The sequence below is a fragment of the Anolis carolinensis genome, chromosome 6 (assembly GCF_035594765.1).
Source record: "Anolis carolinensis isolate JA03-04 chromosome 6, rAnoCar3.1.pri, whole genome shotgun sequence".
Lineage (NCBI taxonomy): Eukaryota > Metazoa > Chordata > Lepidosauria > Squamata > Dactyloidae > Anolis > Anolis carolinensis.
In genome coordinates this window covers 9592848-9612782 of record NC_085846.1, presented here as the reverse complement: position 1 = coordinate 9612782, position 19935 = coordinate 9592848, and the positions used below count along the sequence as shown (strand labels likewise).

At 43.4% G+C, this 19935-nt stretch overlaps 3 protein-coding genes and 3 non-coding genes across 6 annotated transcripts; 3 read left to right on the top strand and 3 right to left on the bottom strand.

Annotated features, from left to right (window-relative positions):
• The first annotated feature begins 540 nt into the window (after positions 1-540).
• Positions 541-9183, top strand: LOC103280660 (zinc finger BED domain-containing protein 6). The gene is made up of 2 exons (XM_008120394.3): positions 541-784; positions 4070-9183. Exon 2 carries the CDS (start codon positions 4082-4084, stop codon positions 6746-6748), a length of 2667 nt encoding a protein of 888 aa, XP_008118601.2. The 5' UTR covers positions 541-784; positions 4070-4081; the 3' UTR covers positions 6749-9183.
• Positions 9184-10387: 1204 nt separating this feature from the next.
• trnam-cau (transfer RNA methionine (anticodon CAU)) lies at positions 10388-10459 on the top strand. The gene has a single exon. It is a non-coding gene; the product is annotated as a tRNA-Met (tRNA).
• A 337-nt stretch (positions 10460-10796) lies between these two features.
• On the bottom strand, positions 10797-10868 carry trnam-cau (transfer RNA methionine (anticodon CAU)). Its single transcript has one exon. It is a non-coding gene; the product is annotated as a tRNA-Met (tRNA).
• A 114-nt stretch (positions 10869-10982) lies between these two features.
• Positions 10983-18307, bottom strand: LOC100557451 (uncharacterized). Its single transcript, XM_016997306.2, has 4 exons — positions 17940-18307; positions 15577-15940; positions 15394-15400; positions 10983-11717 (listed from the first exon to the last, which is right to left on the bottom strand). The coding sequence occupies exons 1-4, from the start codon at positions 18247-18249 to the stop codon at positions 11298-11300; spliced, it is 1101 nt and encodes a 366-aa protein (XP_016852795.1). The 5' UTR covers positions 18250-18307; the 3' UTR covers positions 10983-11297.
• On the bottom strand, positions 15406-16012 carry LOC100557254 (histone H2B 5). Its single transcript, XM_003227227.4, has one exon. It carries the CDS (start codon positions 15951-15953, stop codon positions 15573-15575), a length of 381 nt encoding a protein of 126 aa, XP_003227275.1. The 5' UTR covers positions 15954-16012; the 3' UTR covers positions 15406-15572.
• Positions 16486-16558, top strand: trnaf-gaa (transfer RNA phenylalanine (anticodon GAA)). The gene has a single exon. It is a non-coding gene; the product is annotated as a tRNA-Phe (tRNA).
• Positions 18308-19935: the final 1628 nt, after the last annotated feature.

Below are 19935 nucleotides of genomic sequence, written 5' to 3'. Positions count from 1 at the left end.
GACAGGAAGTAACCAGGCTTTGAAGCTGCAAGGTTATTCAATGCTAATCAAGTTGGGCAATTGCAACATTCACACTTACCTCCAACAGACAGGTTCTTTCTCCCACTCTGGACATTCCACACATATATAAACCCCACTTGCCTAGTTTCCAACAGATCTCACAACCTCTGAGGATGCCTGCCATAGATGTGGACGAAACGTCAGGAGAGAATGCTTCTGGAACATAGCCATACAGTCCGGAAACGTACTGCAACCCAGTGATTCCGGACATGAAAGCCTTCGACAACACATTAAACGTCTTTTGTCCTGATGTTAAATAATGAATGTCCTGGCTCCATAACATTTCCTTTTCAACACATTGGAATTTCAACGTTGCACTGATAAATCGTGATAAATAAAATACAAAACTAAACCGAGGCCATTCCCCAAGGCTGTTTGGGAAATCGAGCAGGAATGGGTTTCTAAATGGACTCTTTTTGCCATTCTTTGTAACATCCGGGGACTTTAAAGTTTTCTTCCGGGTCCGTTTCACTCCTCCCCCCTCCCCTTTTTTGTGATGCGAAGATCCTAAGGCTAGGAGATAAAAGCACATATGACTTATTGAACTGTGTGTTTCTTCTCCGCTTACTTTGTAATTTTTTAAAATATTTTAAAATATTATTTCCGGGGCTGCTGCGTTTTGCATTGATTTTCAGCAACCTCAGTTAGCATATCATTGTTGGGAAAGGGTTTTTTTTGTTATTATTTTCCGTTCCTACTGTTGTTGGACTTCCATCTTGGATAGGTGAGTGCTTCTCCTTTTTAAAATTAATTTGTAATAAAGCCACGAAAACGTAATCAATTGCTTTGTTTCTTCAGGGGTGCAACTACATTCCGCACTGTAGAATGAACGCAGTTTTACACCACTTTAACTGCCATGGCTCAATGCTATGGGACCCTGGGAGTTGTAGTTTTAGAATGTTTTTGGTCCTCTCTGACATAGTGTTTAAATGCCTCACCAAACTACAAATCCCAGGATGCTACAGCCTACTTTGAAGGGTTGCTGTGCTTGTTATTTATGTTGTGTCTGTAAACATACCCCATATTTTAGCAGGGAAAGTCCCAATTAATCCTATATCATCCCACTTTTCCAGTCCCTTATATTAAATTTCTTTGCTCACACTTTCACCCTTTGTCCTCAGCTTTTTTCCATTGCTGCAAATGGAGTTCAAAGTTGCAATTTGTACTTGGGGAGGAGAAAGAAGACAATGAATTCTTACCCTGTTTAGGATGGTCTAGATCAGGGGTCCTCAAACTTTTGAAGTGGAGGGCCGATTCATGATCCCTCAGATTGCTGAGGGGCCGAATTATCATTTGAAAAAAAATGAACAAATTCCTATGCTCACAGCACATGTCTTATTTATAGTGCAAAAAAAACCCCCCAACATTTATTTATTTACAGTGTTTACTACATTTATACCCCACCCTCTCTCATCCCGAAGGGGACTCAGAGCGGCTTACAAGTTGTATGTACATACAATATATTATATTATTAGCATAGCACAATATTAGCATTATATATTACTATATTGTACTATACCATTATACCATAATATTATTAGTAACATTACATTAATATATAATATATAATTAATATTATTATATTATACAATCTATATATATAAAAGGGTAATGAAATTTCGGCCTAGGACAAAACAACAAAACTACACATCCCAGAAACACTAAACTTGGCAGCACAACCCCTCATCCATGCCTCTAAGTTCATACAACAAAAAGAAAAGAAAAATAAAGTCCTAATTAAAGGGAGAGGAATAATTGCTTTCATCCAATTGCTGCCAGTTAGAAGGCTAAGCTCCGCCCACTTGGTCTCCTAGCAACCCACTCACCCCAGGGGACAGGCAGAGTTAGGGCACACTTAGGCCTCTTCCACACTACCTATAAAATACAGATTATCTGATTTCCCATACCACCATACTTCGCCACAGCAACGCGTGGCCGGGCACAGCTAGTATTATTATATTGTATTATTATTAGCCGCCCTGAGTCCCCTATTGGGTGGGAAGGGTGGGGTAGAAATACTGTAATAAATAAATAAGTATTATATTGTATTACATTATAATATTATTATCAATATTATATGTATACGCAATATATTATATTATTACCATATCATTCATTTACAATATTTCATTTACAATATTAGTAAGTGAAAGAACAATGCAATATTTAAAAATAAAAATAATTTTAACCAACATACTATAAATTTATCCGGATTTCAGTGGGAAGTGTGAGCCTGCTTCTGACCAATGAGATAATCAAGTAGGTTTGTTGTTGTGCCTTCAAGTCATTTCAGACTTTGGGCGAGCCTAAGTCTAAAACTGAGGGTGGGGGCCAGATAAATGGCCTTGGAGGGCCGCATCCGGCCCCTGGGCCTTAGTTTGGGGACCCCTGGTCTAGATCTACAATCTGGTTTTGTGGAAGGCAAAATGACTGGAAAGGCACTGGTCTGATTTTGGAAGCTAAGCAGGCCAGCCATGGTTGGTACTTGGATAGGAGATCGCCAATGTATACCAGGTGCTGTAAGATGCACTTCAGAGTCAACAACGCAATTTGAAGGCACAGAAACACAGGGGTGAAAGGTTTTTAAAGGTCTCCCAAATCCACCCTGTGCCTTAAGTCCTATTGTTATGCTCAAGGAGAATTGATCAGCATGGATTTACCAAAATGGCAGTGTACAATTCTAGCCTCCCAGTCTTTGTGTAGCTCTATGTCCATGGATTATGCATCATTAATGTCATCGGTTCCAAACAAATTGCAACTTTAAATTGCTATACATTAAATCATAGATGAGTGATTACAAAAAGTGACAGGATTGGAATTTGTATTATTTTAGTACTGTTAGCTGCTTAGAGTCACCTTTGAGAGATAAAAATCTTGATATAATAATAATAATAATAATAATAATAATAATAAACATACCACATTATCTGACATTAGCCCCCATAATTTTGAGATCCTTTTAGGTGGAATAATAATAACAATAATTACTTTATTTTTATACCCCGCCTCCATCTCCCCGCAGGGACTTGAGGTGGCTAATATGGGACCAAGCCCAGATAATCACAATAAAACAGGATAAAATACATACAGAGCAAAACAAGCATCATCAACGAGAAAATGTAAACAGAATAAAACACCATTTTAAACAGTAGTGTAGTGATTAAATAAAAACCATCATATAAGGGCGACACAGCGATTAAAATAATAAGAGAACTGGGAAGAAGTATATAATTAAAACCCTAATGAGATAGATAACAAAGTGCTGCAGTATTAACTGGGAGATTCGGAGGTGGGGTAAACAAAAGATTATTACCAACTAAAGGGGCAGAGAAAAATACATCGGGCATGGCGATTATTAATGTAGGGGGGGGGCTGTCATTGCAATCAGTTATTGAAGGCACACTGGAAGAGCCAGGTTTTAAAATCTTTAAATAAAATCATTGATGGTCCACCCAACAATATCTGATAGACCTGTGTGTCTCAAACTGTGGGTCCCCAGGTGTTTTGGCCTACAACTCCCAGAAATCCCTTAGAGAAAACCTCCCTGAGGACCTCTATGTCCTCCAGCTTCTCCAGAAGGTGATGATAAAATTGTACTGGAGGACATGGAAATCCCTATTTCTCTCTAGAGCAGGCATGGGCCAACTTTGGCCCTCCAGGTGTTTTGGACTTCAACTCCCACAATTCCTAACAGCCTGTTCTAGATATATTTGGACTTCCAACAGAAGGTGTTCTGTAGGACCTAGAGAATACTTGAAAGAACATAGTAATGCAATTTGTGATTAATGAAATCCGGGAACGTTACACCTACAAGTGCCGAGGGTTTCATAGAATCCTAAGAGTTGGAAGAGACCCTAAAGGTCATCCAGTCCAATTCCCTGCCATGTAGGAACATACAATCAAAACACTCCCGACAGATGGCCACTTAGCCTCATGCTCGGAAGCAGCGTATTTGAAGAAATCAAACTCAAACGAAGCCTCTTGTTTTCTGCTCTCGTCTCCTTTGCAGGACTCCTTTGTCATGATGCCGAGGCGCGGCCGAGGGAAACGAGGCCAGCTTGCCAATTTCCATAGGAGATCTGCGGCCTTACCCCGTTTTCCAAGCCCGGTAGAAGAAGTAGCTGTTTCCCATCAAGCCTTGGCTGTGGTGTCCACCGGCACAACGTCACTACAAGCAAAAGGGGAGGAATGCCAGTCAACAGTCCATGACTTATTTTCTTACCTGAACGAGAAAGAGGAGGAGCAGGAGGAGGACTCCATGGAGCTCGGAGCCTACTCGCCGACTCCGACGTCTACCCATCTGGTGGTGAAACCGCCCTGCCGTCTGGATGTATGCCAAGTGCTCTCCTACTTGAAGAAGGAAGAGGAAGAAGAGGATGTTTCCGAGATAGGATCGATGTCGCCGCCAAATAGCCTCCCACCTCCAGCCACCCCTCCGCCGTATTCCTCTTATTCCTCCCCGACCACTTTGGGCACAGCCATTTACCCAACAGGCATGGAGATGCTGCATTACTTCACCCCTCTGGCTCACACCTCGTTTCCTTCTTCCCATCCAAAGCGGGGACATGACGTGTTGGTGGAGCCCATCCCTCCCCCGGTGCCCAAGAAGACGACCTCAGCAGTCTGGGATTACTTCACGCTCGACCCTCGGGAGTCATGCGTGGCCGTCTGCAGCATGTGTCAGAGGCGGGTGAGACGGGGCAAGGACGGTGGCACTCGCCCGGGCACGACGGCCCTCCACAAGCACTTGAAGGTGCACCACGGTCTCCATTTGCCCGGGGTTGCTGTGGTGCCCCCCTCGCCTCTGACGCCCCTGAAGGAGAGGCCACAAGGGTCTTCCACACCGGCCCCCGAACCGGTCCCTCCGGCTTTCCAGTTGGTTTGTCAGGAGCGAAGCCAGCCCTACTATCCTCCAACGCATCCAATGGCCCTCCAGTTGGCTTCAGATACCGCCTGGATGCTGGCGGTGGATATGCATCCTCTCTCCTATGTAGACAATGAAGGATTTCGACGGCTAATGGCCACCGCCCAGCCTCGTTGGAAGATCCCAAGCCGGACCTTCTTTGCCACCAAAGCTGTTCCTGAGTTGTCCAAGGTGGTGTCCAGAGCCGTACGCCAAGTCGTGGCCGGAAGTGTGGGTCACACAGTTCACGTCACTGTCGACATCTGGGATAGTGGGCAGGCGGCCACTTATATGTCTGTAACAGGGCACTGGGTGGCCGAATTTGCTGGCATCCTCTCCCGGAAGCACGCCACCCTGTCTGTCTGTGCCTTTGAGGAGTCTTGCTCTCCGGATGATATTTGCCACAAGTTGCAGGAAGTCCTGCAGGACTGGCTGTACGATCTGAAGGCCGGGGGAGTGGTCTCGGACAGCGGGAACAATGCGGCAAAATCTGTGCGGGAGCTGCGGCTCAAGCATGTCCCTTGCTTGGCCCGCTGCCTGAGGCTAGTGGCCAAAGCCTTCTTGGCCACTGATGCTCAAGTTGGACGGCTCTTGAAATTGTGCAGGAGGATCTGCGGCCACTATAGTCACTCTGCCACTGTCCGCCGTCGCCTTCTGGAAGTGCAGGCCAACTTGGGCCTGCACCAGCCCATGAGGCAAGAGGCCCGGGCGAGGTCCATCTCCACCTTACAGATGCTGGAGCGCCTCTACTGGCAACGCCAAGCCATCACCGCCATGTTGGAAGAGGATGGCAAAGATGACGATGACAGCTCCCATCTGTGCTTGACTCCTGCGGACTGGAAGCTGGTGAAGTGCTTGATGGAGATCCTCAAACCCTTTGAAGATGCCACCATGCTGGTGACCCGCCCCGACGCCACTCTCTGCCAAGCGCTTCCTCTCCTTTGGTTCTTGGAGGAACAACTCCGAGCCTTGAGGACCAGGTACTACCAGGAGAACAACAACATGGCTGCTCATCTCACCACCCAGGCCCTGGATTGCCTGGAGGCTGACACCCAGCTGAGAGGGGTGAAGAAGAGCATGGTCTTTCGGGTGGCAGCTTTCCTGGACCCCCGCTTCCGAGACATCACCACCATGAAACTCGGCGGCACAGATATGAGCGAGGCGGCCATGCTGAAGGAGCACATCCTTGACTTGGCAACCAGGGCCTACGTGCCCCAGGGACCGGATGCTGAGTTTTCCTCTGTCAATAATTCCTCCCCACAACCGCCCAGTAGTTCCTCCAACCCACCTGGTTCGGCAGCATGGCAGTACACCATGAAACGCTGGAGGACCATTACCAAAAGCGGCCCGGCCACGGGTCTGGCTGCCGAAGGGGGGAGCGCCGCAGCCCTCCGGGAGCTGGAGGAATATCTCTACGACAACGTGGACCACGTCGGAGAGAACGCCGACCCTATGTTGTATTGGCAGGGAAAGATGGGGCTTTGGCCGACTCTCTTCAAGGTTGCCGTGTTTTATTTCGGCTGCCCGCCGACTTCGGCATCCTCTGAGGACCTCTCCTTCGTGGCCACTTCCTTGGCGGCGGGAGACCATCCCAAGTCCCTCTCCCCGGCCAACCTGAAGATGTTTGCCTTCATCCGGAAGAATCGGCACCTCATCCCTCAAGACTGGAGGCTCTCGCTTGGAGACCTTTCTTCCTCCCAGAGCGAGATGGACCCCAGGGAGGACTTGGATACGGAAGAGGAAGACGACCTGCTGAGAGCGGATGAGGAACCGGAGGAGGAATGAGAAACTGAACAGCCTGAAAGTTAGAGTACATGTGTCAAAACCAAGTGTCACGGGCTGAATCCAGCCCACCATGTCATTTTATGTGGCTCTCCAGATTCTGGACAACAACAAAAACAATAATAGTAATACTTTATTTATATTCTGCCCTTCTCCTCAAAGGGACTCAGAGTGGATTACAGTAGATAAACAAACACAGGCAAACAGTCAATGCTTGTAAAAATGAAACACACATAACACAGGCAAAGGCAAAGGCTTCTCCTTTCATTTCCGGTTCTGGAGACGGTTCTCATCTCTGGCTCTGGGGGAGGTGTTCTTCTCCATTTCCAAGCCAAGGAGCCCACGTTATCACCTCCTGGTCATGCTTGACAACATGACTGCTTGGAGCATCTCTTGCCTTTTCCCATGGAAGCAGTACCTATTTATCTACTCACATTTGCATGTTTTTGAATTGCTAGGTTGGCAGGAGCTAGGGCTAACGGTAGGAGCTCACCCCATCCCACGGATTCGAACTGCCATCCTTCAGGTCAGCAGCACAAAGGTTTAACCCATTGTGCCACCATGGGCCCATAACTCCTGTATTCCTCGTCATTAAGCATCACGACTAGAGCTGATGGGAGTTGTGATGCAGTAACACCTGGAAGGCTACAGTTCATTCTGTTTAGTTGAGGTTTGGATTTAGATAGCAATTCTTGTGGAGATGATGCCTGATTTTAAAATGGGCTTTAACCTTTTCCCAACCTCCGAGCCACAAGTGTAGTTGGGCTGCAACTCTCATGATCCCCTATTTAAATGTTTGTGATGATGATATTAGAACACTGAAAAGAATCAGATTATTATCAAAACATGTTTATGTTAACATATATATGGACATGAATACGGATATGGATAGGATGGGCCAAAAGTCACGAAGAGGTCTGATATTTTAATAACATGATGCAATAATATTGGGCGACAATTATATTTGATTATTCACATGTAATGTAAATTTATTTCCTACTAGCTTAGGTACCCAGTGATGCCTGGGTTAGGTCATTTATAATGCTATTTAATAGAGATCATTTGTTTATAGATTTTTATGAATGGTCCCATTAGATGTGGGCAATCTACAGCTCCCATCATCCCAGGTCCATCTCTCCCTCTCAAATCCCACCAGTACTTAAAGTTAGTCATGATGGGTATGTGTGTCAAGTTTAGTTCCGATCTATCATCGATGGGGTCCACAGTGTTCTCTTGTTGTGGATAAACTACAACTCCCATCATCCATAGTCAGTCCCGTCCCCTCCAAGCCTTCCACTATTTCCTATTGATCACGGGGAGTCTATGTGCCAAGTTTGGTTCAGGTCCATTGTTGGCAGGAATCACAGGGCTCTTTGGATGTGGGGTGAACTACAACTCCCATCATCCAAAATCAATCCCCTCTAAACCTTTCCAGTATTTTCTATTGGTCATGGGGAATGTATGTGCCAAGTTTGGTTCAGATCCATTGTTGGCAGGAATCACGGTGCTTTGGTTGCGGGGTGAACTACAACTCCCAAAATCAATCCCCTCCAAACCCTTCCAGTATTTCCTATTGGTCATGGGTTGGTCTGTGTGTCACGTTTTATTTGTGTAGAGATGTAGTAAATTGGCTGGTTTTAATTTATAATGATATAGAACAGAGGTGAGAACTTCAAAATGCTGTTTGGGCTATGCAGTTCCCAAACAGCAGAGCCCATAATGATGCATGATGGGAGTTGCAACCCAGCAATTTTGATTTTGAGATCCCCAGCTTTGCTATACACCGACATGACTCTGGAAAATATTTATTCTTCCGTTATTTATACCAGAGCATTGGGGTCTCAAGGGAAGCTCAGGCCTTTCTGCAAAAACACTTTCCTACTACTGTTATGTAGCTGAAAGTCTGACCAAAGACCTTTTGCTGCCTGAGGCCAGGGAGCCCAATCTGAGTTGTGTTGTGCAAATGAAGCCCAAAGCATACTTGCACTGCCTGTTATTCATGACAGAAACATTCTTCTTTTTGTTATTAATAATAATATTATCAAATAATGCTATCTCTACAAATGGTGCTAATACGTATAAAGAAATACGTGTCTGACATTACGTAGTATTTCCCATTTCCAGGACTTTTAGCCTGATTTTAATTGGGAACGTAGTGGAACTTTTCCTATAATGTGTATTTATTTATTCCGACTGCTGCTCTGAGCCATTTAGGCAGTACAATCTCAAAGTGACAACAATAAACATTCCTATAATATTTATTTATTTATTATTTATTTGCGACATTTATATACCGCCCTTCTCACCCCGAAGGGGACTCAGGGCGGTTTACAAGTATATATACATACAATATATTATATTATACAACTGTATTGCAATATTATTAGTATTAATAATAATAACCCTAATAAAACACTTTTGTGCTGCCTATATCCTGATGCTGCTTTTCCTCTCTGCTGCTTGAGGGACTGTGTTGACAATGTATTGACAAGGCTTTCATGGCTGAAATCACTGGGTTGCTGTGAGTTTTCCAGGCTGTATGGCCATGTTCCAGAAGCATTCTCTCCTGATGTTTCGCCCACATCTATGACAGGCATCCTCAGAGCTTAATGTCAGGAAAGTCTTTACTTTACCTATATTATATAATATATTATAATATATATATAATTATACTGTATATTATTATAAATATTATTATAATATAATTTGTTTAATCACATATAATATTATAACATCATAGTTTTATTTCTTGCCCCCTCCCCTCACTGGGAGGCTTCTGATTGGTTTTAACTGTTATAATGGTATATCATAACTGTATTACAATAATCCTCATATTTATTATTATGTATAATATATAAATAATATATAACATGAATATTATAATAGGTAAAGGTAAAGGTTTTCCCCTGACATTAAGTCCAGTCGTGTCCGACTCCGGGGGTTGGTGCTCATCTCCATTTTTAAGCCAAAGAGCCGGTGTTGTCCATAGACACCTCCAAGATCATGTGGCCGGCATGACTACATAGAGCACCTTTATTTTCCCACAGAAGTGGTACCTATTGATCTACTCACATTTGCATGTTTTTGAACTGGTAGGTTGGTAGAAGCTGGAGCTAACAGCGGGCGCTCACTCCGCTCCCGGGATTTAAACCTGCGACCTTTCGGTCTGCAAGTTCAGCAGCTCAGTGCTTTAACACACTTCACCACAAAGTAATATATAATAATGTTATAACATCATAGTTTTATTTCTTGTCTGCCTCACTTCACTGGGAGGCTTCTAATTAGTATTCACTGTTATATATAATAATTGTATTACAATAATCCTCATATTTGTTATTATTTATAATATATACACAATATATAACATAAATATTATATAAATTAAAAAATAATAAATGTGATTATATGATAATAGTCATATTTGTTATAATATTTTGCAAGGTCTGTAGCCTTCTCTGCCAAAAAGTGATGGTGCCTCACTAAACCACGACTCCCAGGATTCCACAGCATTGAGTCCTGTTAGTTCAAATAGTATCAAGTAATTCGTTCAAGTAATTCTCATGCTTGAATGTTTACATTTTCCTATAGATGGCAGACTGGCATGCAGCTGTTTTATAGAAACAGCCTCCCTCCCCCACGAGCAGCAGAGTGGCGCAGCGGAAGCGTGCTGGGCCCATAACCCAGAGGTCGATGGATCGAAACCATCCTCTGCTAAATATTTTTCATCCCCCTCCCTTTTTCACAATTTCATTCTACCTTCATAGTGTTGTTATGTGACTCAATTATGGTTTTCTTAAATGCAGTGTACGCTAGGGTGACGTGAAAAAGAAATTGTGGGTTTAGATTGCAACTTCCATCAGCCCCAGCCAATAGGAGTGATGCTAGCAGCTGCTGGCCAAAGCAATGCTTAGCTTTAGTGTTAACATTCTCCTATTTTGTTTAATTTTTACTATACAGGTACTGCCTTCCCTTTGGCTAATTTTATTGGAACACCTCTTAAAATATATTGAAACTAAATAATGGGGTGAAAGCGATTTTTTTTTAAATTAACTAGCAGAGAATGGTTTCGATCCATCGACCTCTGGGTTATGGGCCCAGCACGCTTCCGCTGCGCCACTCTGCTGCACAAGGCAACGCCGCAGAATTACTAAATGAAAAAAGGAATGACGTCTGCTATTGTTTCCCTGAAATTGTATTCTTCTATAACGGAGCTGGGAAGAAGTGCTTTTAAAGCGCCTCCTCTGGCCGGATCGAAGAGCTTTTATTTCACTTAGGAACACCCGAGATTATTCCACCAAGTTTATAAGCAGTACAAAATATTCAAGAGCAATTCTAGTGGCACCCAACACAAATGTTAAAATCCTACCTTTACAACCATTACATTAAATATATTTATTTAAGTCTGATTATGGAAAAAAACGTGTTATTCATGGTTAGTTACACCGCGGGGTGTTGGATAAGGAATCAAGCCCTTTCCTTGAAAGTGTGGGTGGCCCTTAAAAGGGCCGTTGAGATTACTTTTTGGAGAAATCAGGGTTTCAAGGAGAACTCCTTAGCCGCCGAAGCCGTAAAGAGTACGTCCTTGCCGTTTCAGGGCATAGACCACATCCATGGCGGTGACGGTCTTCCTCTTGGCGTGTTCGGTGTAAGTCACGGCATCGCGGATCACGTTCTCCAGGAAGACCTTCAGGACGCCCCGGGTTTCCTCATAGATCAGCCCCGAAATGCGCTTGACGCCCCCACGGCGAGCCAGGCGGCGAATGGCGGGCTTGGTGATGCCCTGGATGTTGTCGCGAAGGACTTTGCGGTGCCTCTTGGCGCCTCCTTTCCCCAAGCCTTTGCCTCCTTTGCCGCGTCCAGACATTATTGCTTCAGCTCCTGTAGATCCTCCTCTCTCAGAAACCGGCGATACAATGTTGCCTTCACGTTGGGTTAGGACTTTATATAGAAAGGTATCCGACCAGAAGGAAAACTAGAGGCTCAGGAGCGCTCTAACGGCCCTTCGCGCTCTTGGCAGGCTAATTTAAATCTAACCAACGAACGAACGCCTGAGATTTTCGAACCAACCAATCAGAAAATTCCTCCTTTGTTGGAGTCAAGCAGCTCTTTGGCGCCTTGCTATTAGGCAAAGAAAGGTTTACTGTGTGGCGATCAAAAAGGGTTTCTCCAGTTTCAGCTTGGAGTTTGTTAATTTGTTTTATAAAATAAAAACGGTTTTATAAAATGAAAAACGGGTTTTTTTATCACAACCTCTGAGGATGCCTGCCATAGATGTGGGCGAAACGTCAGGAGAGGATACTTCTGGAACATGGCCACACAGCCCGAAAGACATACAATAACCCTGAAAAACGGGTTGCTGGGAATTTTCCGAGCTGTATGGCCATATTTCAGAAGCATTCTGTCCTGACGTTTCGCCCATATCTGTGGCAGGCATCCTCAGTAGTTGTAAAGTCTGTTGGAAACTAGGCAAGTGGGGCTTATATATCTGTAGAATGTCCAGGGTGGGTGAAATAATTCTTGTCTGCTTTAGGCAAGTGTGAATGTTGCAATTGGCCAGCTTGGTTAGTATTGAATAGCTTTACAGCTTCAAAGCCTGGCTGCTTCCTGCCTGGGGGCACCCTTTGTTGGGAGGTTTCTTGACTTCTCTCGCTGATTTTTTTTTAAAAAAATACTTGGATTAAAACGTTTATCTCGTGTTTTTTAAATACTTGGGTCAAAAACAGTTTCTAGACGTAATTGTGTTTTAAAAAAATATATATGCTTTGTCATAGTTTCTATACTCTCATTTCATTGCATTTTGGATTTTTTGTAGAAATAAACTTATAAAATGCTTATAAAAATATTTTCAGAATTCAAAACTGAGCAATTTCTAGCAAACTAATAAATGTAGGCTTCAAGGCATGGAGCAATCTAGTGTAGGAAAATAGAAATCTGGGAATTTGATCATTCATTGTAGACATGGAAACAAGAATTTACTAATTTTTTTAACTTAACTACATTTTTCAATACAGTGGCTGGGAACAGAATAACGTTGTTGTTATTGTACTACTTTCTCTAGCACACAGCACAATGCTTAGTAATGAGACAACACAGAGGTTGTTCCTTCACAATTATCAGCAAGGAGAACCAGTTCACAAACCTATTTCCCAACAAGATAGACAGGGTTGGGCAGGAGGCACAAAGAGAGCCTTCTACATCTACACTGTAGCATAAATGCAGTTTCGACGCCACTTTAACTATCGTGGGTCAATGCTATGGTACTTTGATGGTGCTTTTCCTGCAGGGCAAGGGTGTTGAAGTAGATGGCCCACGTGGCCTCTTCCAACTCTATTAGTCTGAATCGTAGGAGTTGTAGTTTGCTGAGGCACCACCACTCTTTGGAGAAGACCTTGCAAAACTACAGCTCTCGTGATTCCATGGCATTGGGCAATGGGAGTGAAAGTGGTGTCAAACTGTATTAACTCAACAGTGTAGACAGGCTGTTTGGAACTGCCACTATATGATCACTGTAGGCCTTTATAGTGCAGTTTAAGGCAGCTAAGCTGCATCATACGGCTTTATAATATTGAGCCTATAATGCAATTCCAAGCCTTAATTTCCTAAGGTTTAGGTGAAACCGGGATAGATGCCTCTATATACCCTTTTTAAGAGACAGCTGTATATTTATTTATTTACTACATTTATATCCCGCCCTTCTCACCCCGAAGGGGACTCAGCGGCTTACAAATTAAATTTACATACATTATTATATTATTAGCATAGCACAATACTGGCAATAAATTACCATATTGTACTATATATATTGTAATATTATTAATAATATTACATGTCATATATAATATATAATTATTATTATATTGTATTATTAGTATTATATTGTATTAAAAATAATATTATTAATATTATATGCATATACAATATATTATAATATTATATAGTATTGTAAATTATATTGTATATATGTATATATGCATGTGTGTATACATATTATTGTTAGTTAATGTTGGTCATACTTCTGTTCAGGTTGGCTGCCCTGCCAATGGCCAACCCCATATTTCTATGAATTTAAGTCACATTAGAGACAGCAAAGACTATAGTGGATGAATCATGCTAGTTTGCCTTTGTATGCTTACTACGATAGTAGATGATTGGTGAACGTTTAACTGCTGTGGGCAGTATATTTCAGAGGAAGAAGTTTCACAGGTTTTCCTTACACTGGCAAAGAATCATGAGGTGTCTGACCGCATAAGGAAGCGGATGAAAAAACACAACCTACAAACCATCTACAGACCCACTAAGAAAATCCAACACAAAGGACAAGAGGGATCCTCTCACCTCTGCAGGAGTCTACCGTATACCATGCAGTTGTGGACAAGTCTACAGAGGGAACACCAAACACAGCAGCATTGTCCAAATAGGAATCAAGGAACATGAAAGGTATTGCAGACTAACTCAGTCAGAGAAGTCAGCCATAGCAGAGCACTTGGTCAACCAACCTGGATACAGCATATTATTTGAGAACACAGAAATGCTGGACCACTCTAACAACCACCATGTCAGACTACACAGAGAAGCCATTGAAATCCACAAGCACGTGGACAATATCAACAGAAAAGAAGGAAACCATGAACAGGAACAAAATCCAGCTACCAGTATTAAAAAATACTCTAAAATCAGGACAGGAAATAAAGAACACCACTTAAAAAACAGAGGAATTCCAAATATGAATCAATCAGGGCCAGGTTAACACCTCCCAACAAAGGATTCCCCCAGGCAGGAAGCAGCCAGGCTTTGAAATTGCAAGGCTTTTCAATGCCATTCAAGGTGATTAATTGCAACATTCACTTTCCTCCAACAGACAAAGAGTTCTCCAACCCTGTACATTTCAGATATATAAACCTCACTGACCCTAATGGAGTAGTGGGTTAAAGCCTTGTGACTTGAAGGGTGGGCTGCTGATCTGCAAGCTGCCAGGTTCGAATCCCACCTGGGGAGAGCACGGATGAGCTCCCTCTATCAGCTCCAGCTCCATGCGGGGACATGAGAGAAGCCTCCCACAAGGATGGTAAAAACATCAAAACATCCAGGCGTCCCCTGGGCAACGTCCTTGCAGACGGTCAATTCTCTCACTCCAGAAGCGACTTGCAGTTTCTCAAGTCGCTCCTGACAAGAAAAAAAAACTGACCTAGTTTCAAATAGACCCAGTTTCAAATAGACCTTACAACCTCAAGGATGCCTGCCATAGATGTGGGAGAAACGTCAGGAGTGAATGCTTCTAGAACCCAAACAGCCGGAAAGTTCACAGCACCCTGTACTTCTGAGTTTTCCTTATTAAAGAGACACAAGGCAATGGTGGGTGAATCATGCCATTTGCCTCTTATTAGCAGCCAGTTGTTAAAAACCTAACTGCTCTGGGCTGTGTATTTAAGAGGGAAAAGTTTCAGAATTTTCTTACACTGGCAAATAATCATGAGGTGGTTTGGTCCATTCCTCCCTCTGAAACGAATTCATATTTGGGTCTCCCATCCTTAACCACTGCCAAACCTTAGTTTGCATGACAGAATGTAATGCCTTTGAAGAGTGTATAGATCTACCCCTTACCTTGGCAACATATAATTTCAGGTTGAGCCAATGAATAGAAAACATACCGAGAAACTGTCTCCAGATATAAAAGCAAGATACTATTTAATAGCGAGTAGAATTTGTCAGTTTGCATTTTTATCACCCCTAAATTTTTCCAGTAACTTTAGCTCTCTTGTTGCAAAAGTGGGTGGCTCTTAAAAGAGCCTTTGGGTTCATTTAGGGAACGTTTGGATGGATGGGGTCCCTACTTGGAGCTGGTGTACTTGGTGACGGCCTTGGTGCCCTCGGAGACGGCGTGCTTGGCCAGCTCCCCGGGAAGCAGGAGGCGGACGGCGGTCTGGATCTCGCGAGAGGTGATGGTGGAGCGCTTGTTGTAGTGCGCCAGGCGGGAGGCCTCCCCGGCGATGCGCTCGAAGATGTCATTCACGAAGGAGTTCATGATGCTCATGGCCTTGGAGGAGATGCCGGTGTCGGGGTGCACCTGTTTCAGCACCTTGTAGACATAGATGGAGTAGCTCTCCTTCCTGCTCTTTCTGCGCTTCTTGTCTCCCTTCTTCTGGGTCTTGGTGATCGCCTTCTTGGATCCCTTCTTGGGAGCAGGCGCGGACTTCGCTGGTTCAGGCATTGTCAACTTCCCTCTCGTTCACTTCAACAGCCAAAGAACAGAGTGCCAGAGACAACGTCTCGCCCTGTATTTATACCTCGCGTATGCAAATGAAGGCATTCACTAGAGCGTTTCCTATTGGTTGGAAAGCATTCCGCCCTCATACTATTGGATATCAGGACAAGAAAACGCAGTACTTCAAACCTTGCGCTCCTATTGGTTGAATCTCTATCCCCTTGTTTTCTATTGGTTAATTTCACTCTCCTTGGCTAGATGAAGATTGTATTGGCGGGAGAGGTGTTTCCCGCTCCTCTTAACGGTAGCACTGTTCACAGAGCTTTCTTTATTGTTATCGTGACTGTGTGTCATGCTTTTCCTATCATGAAGTACACGTGGAAGTAGCGAGTTCCTTTACTAATCTGCATATAAATTTACAATCTCGTAAGGAATTACTTTAGAGGGACACAACTCGAGGAAGTTAAAAACAACTTTATAAAGACTTACAATCTACAACTTTTCTAAAGCTGGATGTTAAAAAATGTGTTGTATGGCAGCCGAAATAGCTCAGTTGGGAGAGCGTTAGACTGAAGATCTAAAGGTCCCTGGTTCGATCCCGGGTTTCGGCAGAATTGATTTTGACTTTTTGAGACAGAAGTAGTGCAATTTTTCGTAGACTTCATTATTGCTATTATTATGGAAAAGGGGACGGAGGGTGGAGACGATGAGGCTAGATTTTAGCTGATAATTTGTTGCTGTTCTGTAATATTACAGACATTGTGGAAATTAATCAAAAAGCTGTCATAGACTTTAAAAGCGTAAATACATCTCACTTTAAAATTTATACAAAATCCTTTCTGGTCTTTAGAACAGTTGAGGAATCAGAAGACGAGATTATGTGTTCACCCTATTACTTCTCATTTTATTTATATTTCTGGGTTGCTGTGAGTTTTCTGAGCTATATGGCCATGTTCCAGAAGCATTCTGTCCTGACGTTTCGCCCACATCTATGGCAGGCATCCTCAGAAGTTGTGAGGTCTGTTGGGAACTAGGCAAGTGGGGTTTATATATCTGTAAAAAGTCCAGGTTGAGAGAATTAACTCTTGTCTGTTTGAAGCAAGTGTGAATGTTGCAATTGGCCACCTTGATTAGCATTGAATGGCCTTGCAGGTTCAATGCCTGGGTGGTTGCTGTCTGGGGGAATCCTTTGTTGGGAGGTGTTAGCTGGCCCTGATTGTTTCTTGTCAGGGGTTCCCTTGTTTTATGAGTGTTGTTCTTTATTTAATGTCCTGATTTTAGAGTTTTTTAATGCTGGTAGCCAGACTGTTCGTTTACATGGTTTCCTCCTTTGTGTTGAAATTGTCTACATGATTGTGGATTTTGACAACACATTAGGGTTCTCCAATCTTCTGAGTGTTGTTCTTAATTTACTGTCCTGATTTTAGTTTTTTTAAATACTGGCAGTGTCTTACTTTTCAACTCTGTTCATGTCTTGTTTTTGGGCCTGGCCCCATGTTAGCCACCCAAGTCCCTTCAGGGAGATAGTGGCGGGATAGAAAAATAAAGTATTATTATTAGTTGCTGTTCTGTAATATTGCAGATATTGAAACTGAGAAGCCTAAATGCATGTTTCAAAGTTTCTATACAATCCTTCCTGGTCATTAGAACAATGGAGCAATATGAAAAGGCGATTCACCCTTAAGTTCTCATTTTACTTATACTTCACTTGTATCTCTCGATGGAGACACAAAGCCACCCACATTAAGACAATGCAATCTAAAAATCATGCTACACAAATATAAAAACGGATATTAAACATGCAAGTCAATTAAAGTAATTTAAACATCACAAATCTCTCAGCTCACTCTTAACTTTTGGTCCATTCCAGGTAAGAGATCTACAATCCGTGCTAATGAGTGAGAACTGCTCTTTCCTTGAAAGTGTGGGTGGCCCTTAAAAGGGCCGTTGAGATCACTTTTTGGAGAAATCTGGGTTTCAAGGGAACTCCTTAGCCGCCGAAGCCGTAAAGAGTGCGGCCTTGCCGTTTCAGGGCGTAGACCACATCCATGGCGGTGACGGTCTTCCTCTTGGCGTGCTCGGTGTAAGTCACGGCATCGCGGATCACGTTCTCCAGGAAGACCTTCAGGACGCCCCGGGTTTCCTCATAGATCAGTCCCGAAATGCGCTTGACGCCCCCACGGCGAGCCAGGCGGCGAATGGCGGGCTTGGTGATGCCCTGGATGTTGTCGCGAAGGACTTTGCGGTGCCTCTTGGCGCCTCCTTTGCCCAAGCCTTTGCCTCCTTTGCCGCGTCCAGACATGTTTCTTTTCCAAGCTCCAAAACCAACTTACGATTTACAGCAGCGGAGGCCAGCCTTTAAATAGAAAGAAGTCGGACCAGAATGAAAACCACGGAACACCCCCCTCTCCCTCCCGACTCCTTCCGCTTTACTGTGTTCAGGCGCCAAAAGAGTGTTATCCTATCCAAGACGGAGAGCACATTTCAAATGAGCCAATTAGCGCTCTCGCTGAAACAAAGACACTCTTGGGAGCCTTTCTTGCCTTCCTCCCATAGGATTTTACGCGCGCTTTTTTCCCAATGGCAAATCTCCCCGGATGGAATCAGATTTTCAGTAAATCCTTATAGGATTATGTTTGTTTGTTTGGTGAGAGAAGAGTTCGGAATTATGTATGGGCTGCCGGTGGTTTGAAAAATGAAATTAAGTCGTGGAAAGGAAGGATATTCCGCACGTACAAAATGACTTGTCCCATTGTTGACAGTAGGATTTAACTAAAGGAATTTAACTCTGGCTACAATCCAGCATGAATGCAGTGACTACACATTTAACAAATGTCTGAAAATGAGAAATCAATAAGGAGAGCATTACAGCAATAACAAAATAAAAATTTCAGGTACTTGGAACCATGCACTGTAGATGCACTCTTGTTAACTGAGGGCCTTTCCACACAGCCATATAACCCAGAATATCCAGGCAGATAATCCACAATATCTGCGTTGAACTGGGTTATCTGAGTCCACACTGCCACGTATTCCAGTTCAATGTGGATTTTATACAGCTGTGTGGAGAGGGCCTGAGTTCACTGTCTTAACTGAATTTTGAAGAGCAAAAAGATATCCAGTAATCTTGACCTCCATATGCAACTGAAGGGATGTGGATAAAGATCAGGTTGGAAACTCCTTCTAATTAGTTGAAGTAAAGCCTCCACTATCCATGTGTTTGGCTACAGGACCAGTGCCTGTAAATGCAAACCATGTGCTGAAGGATGGTCTAGTAGTTTGTAGTCAGACTGGGATTTGACCCATGTTCACTTTTCTTAAGCTGTCAAACATGCTATGTTTTGTGTTGCTGTGAGTTTTCTGGGCTGTTTGGCCATGTCCCAGAAATATTCTCTCCTGAGGTTTTGCCCCATCTATGGCAGGCATCCTCAGAGGTTGTGAGGTATATTGGAAACTAGGTCAGTGAGGTTCATATATCTGTGGAATGATGTCCAGGGTGAGAGAAAGAACTCTTGTCTGCTTGAGGCAAGTGTGAATGGTGCATTTGGCCAGCTTGATTAGCATTGAATAGCCTTGCAGCTTCAAAGTCTGGTTTCTTCCTGCCTGCGGGAATCCTTTGTTGGGTGGTGTTAGCTGGCTCTGATAGTTTAATGTCTGGAATTCTCCAATCTTCTGAGTGTTGTTATTTATTTACTGGCCTGATGTTAGAGGTCTTTTTAAAATACTGGTAGCCAGATTTTGTTTATTTTCATTGTCAACATGTTTGTGGATTTCAGTGGCTTCTCTGTGTAGTCTGACATGGTGGTTGTTCGAGTGGTCAAGCATTTCTGTGTTCTCAAATAACATGCTGTGTCCAGGTTGGTTCATTAAGTGCTCCGCTACAGCTGACTTCTCTGGTTGAGTTAGTCTGCAGTGCCTCTCATGTTCCTTGATTCTTGTTTGGGCAATGCTGAGTTTGGTGTTCCCTATGTAGACTTGTCTACAGCTG